The following is an 8,798-nucleotide window of genomic DNA, read 5'->3' as shown; positions in this document are numbered from 1 at the left end:
GGTTAGGTGTTGTTTACTAATTGGAGAGTGTTGATACAAAACACCAATCAAAACAATGATAAATTGAACAGTAATTCTCTAAGGAAGAGCATATTTGCTAATTAATAGAGGGATAATTTTTTTTTTGGCTATGAAGGCTAAAAAATAATATTTACAATCAATTGATTTAATCAAGGGTTAAGATTAAATGAGTGAAATTAAAGAAAAAAAAGAGGCATGTGGGTTTGTGTAAGGGCATTCTAATCAATCCAGAACAATTGTTTCTCTCTCCTCCAATCCCTTCCCATTTTTTAAACGTTAATAAGTTTTTTATACAACATTATTTTTTTATAAAAATTGCATAAAAACGAGCGTTTTTTATCTTTAAAACGAGTATACTATTGCTATATTTGCGAAAAAAAATTTCGAAAACCCAGTTGCGTAAAATGCAATGGAAAAAAACGTAAAAAATGACTTTTTTCAAAAACGCAATGCACCAAAAACATAAAGAAATGTCTTATTTATAAAACGCAATGGCCAGAAAACACTTAAAAATGTCTTTTTTCTAAAACGCAATAGCCTAAAATCACAAAAAAATGTACTTTTTAAAACACAATGGACTGAAAACACATAAAAATGTGTTTTACCTAAAACGCAATGCACCAAAAACACAAAAAATGTCTTACTTCTAAAACGCAATGGCCAGAAAACACTTAAATTGTCCTTTTTTCTAAAACGCAATAGCCTAAAAACATAAAAGAAAATGTACTTTCTAACACGCAATGGACTGAAAACACATAAAAATGTGTTTAACTAAAACACAATGCACCAAAAACACAAAGAAATGTCTTATTTCTAAAACGCAATAGCCAGAAAACACTTAAAAATGTCTTTTTTTCTGAAACGCAATGGACTGAAAACACATAAAAATGTGTTTTACCTAAAACGCAATGGACTAAAAACGCTTCAAAAATGTGTTTTTCTAAAACGCAATGGTCAGAAAACACATAAAAATGTCTTATTTCTAAAACGTAATGGCCTAAAAACAGAAAATAAAGTGTTCTCTAAAACGCAATGGACTGAAAACACATAAAAATGTGTTTTACCTAAAACACAATGACTAAAAACACTTCAAAAATGTGTTTTCCTAAAACGCGATGCCAGAAAGTGTTCTCTCTGTTTACGTAAATGAGGCAATTTCCAGAAAATTAATTTTTTCTAATGCAGTTTTATTAAAGCAATTTAATCAAAAAGAGACCCCAGCCAGGGGCTCTACCCCTTGGACCCTGCTAAGGGCTGCCGCCCCTTGGACCCTGCTAAGGGCTGCCGCCCATTGGACCCTGCTCCCAGGGGCGTTGCCCCCGGACCCCCGCCAAGATCGTAAAACGCAATGAATTAATTCAAAAACCCAGATCGTAAAAATGCAATTCAAAAATTTCTTACATAGATCGAAGCCGATTTCTTCAGATTTCTTCACCGACTGACGAAATTTGAATTTTAGAAACACTTATCATCGATTGAATCGAACGAATCGAGTGATTCGCTTCAAAATCACAGGAAAAAATGAGATATTGTATGAAATTAAACTGGGTTTCTTTAAAAAAGTTGAAAAACATGTTGATTGGGTGTTTGAATTATTGATTGGTGACGAAAATCGCACTATAATGTAGTGATTGTTGAGATAGAAAGTGAAGAAAAAGTTGAAAATGGTGGGTTTTGAAATTACAGAGGGAAGAAGAAGGGAGAAGATTGAGTAAAATTGACTAAAATACCCTATTGCTTTATTTTAAACTAGGTGTACACCCGTGTGAACACATGGGTTTGTTCTAATAACAATCGGAATCAAATGCTAAAAAAATATTATAACATATTATTTAAATTTTTGTGTTTAGTTACATATCTTTATAAAACAATGTTAAAGATAGTTTGTTTTAGTCTACATGTTTGATAACCATGACCTAATTTTATGTTGTGTAATAACTTCTTATATATGACATTAATTTATTTTGACACATTGTTAGTGTAAAATTCAGTAAAAGTCCATTGTTATTGTATAATTCAATAAAAGGCCTATTCATTTTAGGTTGTAAATAATCAAATTTCAAAATGGGCCAAAGAATTTGTATCCAATTAGAAGCTGTTAATGGGCTTGTGGGTTGAAGGCCCTGTGTTTGAAATATAGCCCTAAAGACATTTTGAATGGAACATTTACGTCTTTCGGAACTAACTTGCGAGAACGAAGAGAGAGCTTTCTTCAAGATCTTTGGCAAACGAATCCACAGGTAATCATCTATATGCATCAATCGAAGAGTTTGTTGTTGTAAAATCTTCTCTTCTGGTAATTTATTATACCATGGTAGTATATATTCGGCTCTTGGGTGTTTATTCTATGACTTATACTTCTGATTTTCATATTGATGAACGATTGAAGTTAATAGTTGTAGGCATTGATGATCGATTGAAGTTAATAGTTTTAGTATTTGTCAAATTATTTTATTTCACCTCAATTAGGGCAATGTTAAAAAGGACTGTTTATTAGACTTTGTATGAAGATTTTGTATGATTATGTATGGAATGATATTTGCTGAACTGGACCAAGTTACCGCAAGTCTAGACTAATAACAGATTATGCTCGAGTAACAATATGTATTTTAATAGAATTTTGATTTGATTTTCTAAAAAATAGTGTAATTCTGAAATGCTTTTTGACTGTAATTCTGAAATGTCAGCTACTTGTGGATTCTAAAATCGTTCTAAATCGTATCGAGTTACATGGGAATTATAGTGCAGATTTAATATACATTTTATGGATGTATGATTGAAGATTTGTAATGTACATATGACTGGCTGTTATGTAATGGTCTAAATTTTGTTAGTTGACCTTTTAAAACAACATATATCAGAAATCAAATATGTAGAAATAATGAAAATCTGCAAGTTTATGTTGTTTAGTCTTCAAATTTTGTATAAAGATTTTGTATAAAATTTTGTATAAAAATTTTGTAAGACTATGTTGTTTATTATAATTTTAGTTTGTGTTTTTGATATTGAAATAGTGCGGATATATACTTTTGGGTTGGAACAGTATATTGTATTATTGCTTAGCAACAGGGTTTTATAGCAACAGTTGATTGTATTAAACAGTAGATTGAGTGTGCGTTAGGAACAGTAAATTGCACTCAATAGTAGATTGAATGTCATTTAGGAACAGTAGATCGGCTTCCTGGGTAGCAACAGGAGTTTTGGTTGATTATTCAATCAATGAGCTAGATGATACATTTATGTTTTCAAGCCTTTTTTTTCGTCATTCATATTCAACAGTTATTGGCACTATTTCAGTTTAGATGATACATTTATGTTTTCAAGTCTTTTTTTTGTATTCTTAACATTTTTTTGAATAATCTTTTAATATTTTATTCTTTTATTTATTAATGATATTAATACAATTTTATTTGATACTTCAAAGTTATAAGGATGTATGGTTTTGCATGTTACATGGAGGACAACCAAAGAAAATGTTTGGTTAGTACCCTGCTCTCAGTTATGGTAAATTTAGTTTTCTTTATAATATCATATTACACAATTTCTAATTTTAATTTATTTATGCATAGGTTCTCCAAAAAAAATATAAAGAATGGATAACAGACTTTAACTATCCATTGGGCTTTGTGAAAATGCGGACAACGAATGGGCAGGTCTTTGAAGTGAAGGTATATGAGTTAGCAAACTTCTGTTATTTTTACAATGGGTGGTATTCTGTTGTTGAAACTTTGAAGCTACAATCTGGATCCTGGCTGGTATTTCAGTATGAAGAAGCATTATCAAGTTTCCGAATATTTTATTTCTATGACAATATTGAATTTGCTCCATCTGATTATTTTTACTACAGACCCAATGGTGCTTTTGATAAACCGGATGCTATGGTATGTAGTTCACAATCTGAATTCATTATATTGATTATGGTTTGTTATTTATTTATTGTTAGTATATATATTACTAATGTCTAACTTTTTTTCATTGAAGCATATCAATCGTTTACTTGTACATCACAAGATGGACAATACCATCCCAAACTATCCAGTAGTTATTAGAGGTCCTGGAAAGCTTAAAGTGTTTGTTCGAATGGAAGTTTTTGACAATCAGCTTTACATAACAACTGGATGGGATCGGATTAAGAAGAAATTGTCAATAACTGATGAGCATATGCTTGTGTTTGAAATGATTGATCTTCACAATTTTGATATGTTCGTTTTCAATTGTTCAAAGAATGCTGATTTAGTGTTGCCGCCGGAATTATATGCTGCTGCTGTTAAGGAAGAAATTGAAGAAGACGTTATTAGTATTTCTGATGCTGAAGATGTGGATGAGGTTAGTAATCGCACAGAAGCTAATATGCTCCCTGTAGCCATGAATGAGGAAACTATTCCAATAGTTTTCCGTGTGGACAATCATTTTGTAAGTTTATGTAACCAAAAAGTACTTACGATCTTTAGGATGTATTAATGATATCATTATATTATCTTTGTTAACATGATTTGTTTTTTTGTTACAGCGCATTAAAAAACATCTTGCTAAAAAAATTGGCTTGGATAGGAAGAGGTGTTTAAAGATTGTAGATGCTGAAGGTAATGTTTGGGATGTTCAAGTGGGGATCGAGGCTCCAGATGGTCGGTTTTACATAAAAAACATGAAGAATTTTGTGAAGGACAAAAAGATGGTTCCTCGTGAAGAATTTACCCTTAAGTTCGTGATGGGTAAAGGTATTTTCTTGTTTGACTGAATGCTTGTATGGCTGTTGGAGTTGATGTTATGATGTATGGAAACAATGTTTTTTGTATATGGTTTTTGGTTTACTTAAAACTGTTTTGTAATAGTTGAAACCGGCAGTTTTGACCCTGTGGTACGAAGGGTTTACATACAGATCAGTTTTTTTTGGTTAATCAAATACTAAAATTTCATTGTATTAAAAGCATGTATTCTTCCTAATGACTAATGAATGGAAGTATTACTCGCATTAGTGATTCCTTGTGTTTTGTATATATATTATTATTATTTGGCTTTCATTGTCTTATAACTATTAAATCTATCACAGTTTAAACATGTCTACTTTTTGTTAAAACAATATTAATAACAATCATTATTATTAGATAAAAGAAACATGTTGATAGGATATTCAAAAGATTATAACATATTCATTCATACATGAAAAAGAGTTTTATACAAAATGATATTTTTACGAGCACAACAGATTTTGTAGAACTTCTTTGTAGACCACATTAGTTATGGTTTTAGATACTTGTTTTTCGCTGTCACATATCAAAATCTTCAAACCACTCCTGCTCTTTACTCGAGATACAGCTACGTATAGTTGCCCGTGACTAAAAACCGGACGTGGAAGATATAGTCCTACACGTTCAAGTGATTGTCCCTGGCTTTTGTTGATGGTCATTGCAAAGCACAGGGATAGTGGGAACTGTCTTCGAGCAATTTTCACTGGTAATCTTTTATCACTTGGTGTCATTTTCAATCTTGAAATCAAAGTATGGTGACCTATATTAGTTCCGGTAATAATCTTTGCTTCAATTACAAGTTTTCCAAGTTTTGTTACTTGAAGCCGTGTACCGTTACACAAACCATTTGTTTGATCAATGTTTCTAAGTAACATTACCGGAGCTCCAACCTTAAGAACCAATTTATGGTTAGGTAATCCTGACAAATGCATTTTGTTTAGCACATCCGGAGGAAACAATGCCATGTCAAGGTCGGAATGTTGTTCAGTATCACATAGAGAATCCGAACTTAGATATATCTTCTCTTGACCAACGATACTATTTAACAGTTCTGTGTTTATTGAATCAACAACATCATTTGTGGGAGCAAGAATGGCTCTTTGTTGAAAGTAATTTGAATCCCACATAAAGTTTTGCATATCCGGATATGTGAATGAGATCAATGAAGATTTAGGATTGACTTCATCTAATATAAGTAGATCATCTGGAATTTCAATCTCCACCTCTCCATCATTTGGATCACCAAGTAGACCATCACCAAGGCGTAAAATCCATTCAGCAAATTCCTTGATCTCCTGAAGATTACTTGCTTTTGTACCGACTCTTAACCTCATGTTTTGAGTTAGTTTGAGTAATTGACAATCATGCCATATATAAGAAAAATTCAATGGAGAATTTACAATCATGCTTCTAGTACCTTTTGGAATGACCGGAAGGATTTGTCTAAAATCACCGCCAAAAAGGACTATCTTTCCGCCAAAAGGCTTGGACTGCAAGGACGAATTATTGGAACGGACTATATCTCTCATTGTTCTATCCAAAGCTTTAAAACAATGCTTATGTGTCATTGGCGCTTCATCCCAAATTATCATCTTAGTTTCTTTTATTAAGCCTCCTAGCTCACTGTTCGGTTCTATAGAACATATAGAATCCTCGTTAACGTTTATCGGAATAACAAATCTGGAATGAGCTGTTCTACCGCCATCTAATAGGAGTGATGCAATACCACTGGATGCAACATTCAAAACAATTTCACTCTTGGAGCGTAACGCAGCTGCAAATGTTTTCCATAGAAATGTTTTCCCAATTCCACCGTAACCATATAGAAAAAAAACACATCCATTTCCTTTAGCAACTGCATTCATGACAGTTTGATACACTTTGTGCTGTTCATCAGTTAAAGATTTTAAGAAAGATGCAAGTTCCTTTTTTAAGCTACTCCGATCATAGGAAAGTTCTTTCATTATCATTTGATTGTTCAATGCTGAAATGTAGTTCCCAGGAACATTCGGCATGTCTGAAAAGCAGCTTAACGTACTTCCATAAGCAAGTAACAATTTTTCAATATGTGATAGGCAAATGTTTTCAATCTCTTCCTCTGGAAGAACCAAATCTGAGAAATAAAACAGATGTTTGGTAATTAGCATATAAAAATATTTAATTACAAACGGAATAGAATATTTGAGCTTTATTTAAAGTTTTAAAATTACCAGAAATACCAGTAACCTTCCGTTGCTGGTATAATATATCTTCACACAACAGAGATTTTGTTTGTCTCCAGAAATGACCAGGCCTAGAAATGGAATTTGACATCAACAGCATTACAAAAAATGTACGCAAGAAATCAAAAGTGGACCATGTGCTTGCTTCCTCCATGGCAATTATATACTCATTATCATCATCCAACAGACCGCGAGCGAGGCACGCATCTTTAAAGGTAGGATAAATTTTTCCATCAACTGTTTTTATATCATCGAAACTCATTGGTCCTATAACGTGATTCAATAAAATTCTCAAGAAATAACAATCACCAAGTGATGGAGGTACATAATGTATGCTACCAACGGCACCAAAAGGTCTTTTTCTACGAATCCACTTTCGTTCTTTACGTATCCATACAAAGTGTCTTGGAAACTCTATATACTTCAATGTTCTAGCGAATGCATCCATTTGGTTACATTTCATCCATTCTGTAAACATAGACATTTTCACAGTTGGGTTACTAACCACGTCACACAAGTTTGAATTATCGTCATAAATAATAGCCTGACCATCTTCGCAATGAAAAGGCAATATTTCAACAGATGGAAGTCGATAGTGTATGTCAAACTTGAAGATTCTCCAAGCAGATTCTATCATTGTATAAGCATCAACCACAAACTGTTGGAATAGCTTTTGAGCATTGAGTAACAATGAAAAGTGGTTGGGTCTGTCTTGTGGTCTGTAACTAAAAAATTCTCTCATTGTCGTGCTGGTTCTAACTATATCAGAATCAACTGAAATACCTCGATGTTTAATACCAAGTCTAAATCCATCTTCTGCATATGGGAAAATAAGTGGATATTGCAATGCAAGATAAGAGGGATGAAGCTCACTAATTCTCTGAAGACCGCCTGATCTTGTTTGGACTATGATATCTCTTTTATCAAAGGCTCCATCAAAATCACCAATTATTAATGCAACAATTTCTTCAGATGTAGGCAAGTTAAAAGTTCTACCATCCTTATCCCTTGTTCCAATGAGCTTGAGTCTTACATCTTGCCACTCATTTTCTTTAAAACAATCTCGTACCATTCTAAATGACTTCACAAGTGGATTACAAGAATCCAACATTTTTTTTAACACTGGATATGATGTAAAGATCAAGGAGTTGTTTTGTAGTTGTTTTGGAACCTTCCTTGACACTATGTAGAAAATTATTTTAGTACATATAGGAGATATAAGTAAAAGAGATATTCAAACGAATATTTAGTGAATTGTTAATTTACCTTACAGCCTTTTGACGATTAAAATCCTCGTTTTGGGAATCATAAATATAAAGCTGTGAAAATTTGGGCTCTTCACCCTCATTTGGTAGCAGAGTACCAATGCGATGGTAATTTTGTCCTTGTAATCCAAAAACATAAGGACCTCTGCTTTTTTGAAAACTTTTAGAAACCTTGCCACCAAGAGATGTGAATGAAAACATCATGTTATATACTCGAATATTATTCATGAAATTGCGGCTTTCAGACGAACTTCTTCTGTAAAGTTTTTCAAGAAATGGAGGAGGATCAGGTGAGGGCGGCAATTCAACGTCTCTGTTCGAACAACAAAGAGAAAAAGCCGATTTCTTAGAATCCAAATTCCCCTTAAGCATTTCATCTTTCCAAAGCATTGCATGACAGTAAGAACATGTAAAAATAGCATCTCCATGATCAACGTACTCTACAAAATTATATAGATACATAAAAAAGATGATTATATAAGAGAAATATTAGGAGATGTCAGTGTTATCTGGAAAAAATACTTTGATAGGTTAAAAGAGGG

General features: G+C 32.7%; 1 protein-coding gene across 1 annotated transcript; it reads right to left on the bottom strand.

Annotated features, from left to right (window-relative positions):
• Nucleotides 1-5,212: 5,212 nt before the first annotated feature.
• LOC110882397 lies at nt 5,213-8,063 on the bottom strand. The gene is made up of 2 exons (XM_022130430.1): nt 6,980-8,063; nt 5,213-6,882 (listed from the first exon to the last, which is right to left on the bottom strand). The coding sequence occupies exons 1-2, from the start codon at nt 8,061-8,063 to the stop codon at nt 5,213-5,215; spliced, it is 2,754 nt and encodes a 917-aa protein (XP_021986122.1).
• Nucleotides 8,064-8,798: the final 735 nt, after the last annotated feature.

Source organism: Helianthus annuus, chromosome 10 (assembly GCF_002127325.2).
Source record: "Helianthus annuus cultivar XRQ/B chromosome 10, HanXRQr2.0-SUNRISE, whole genome shotgun sequence".
Lineage (NCBI taxonomy): Eukaryota > Viridiplantae > Streptophyta > Magnoliopsida > Asterales > Asteraceae > Helianthus > Helianthus annuus.
The sequence above is the reverse complement of the archived record's forward strand: the minus strand, read 5'-3'. Positions and strand labels throughout refer to the sequence as shown.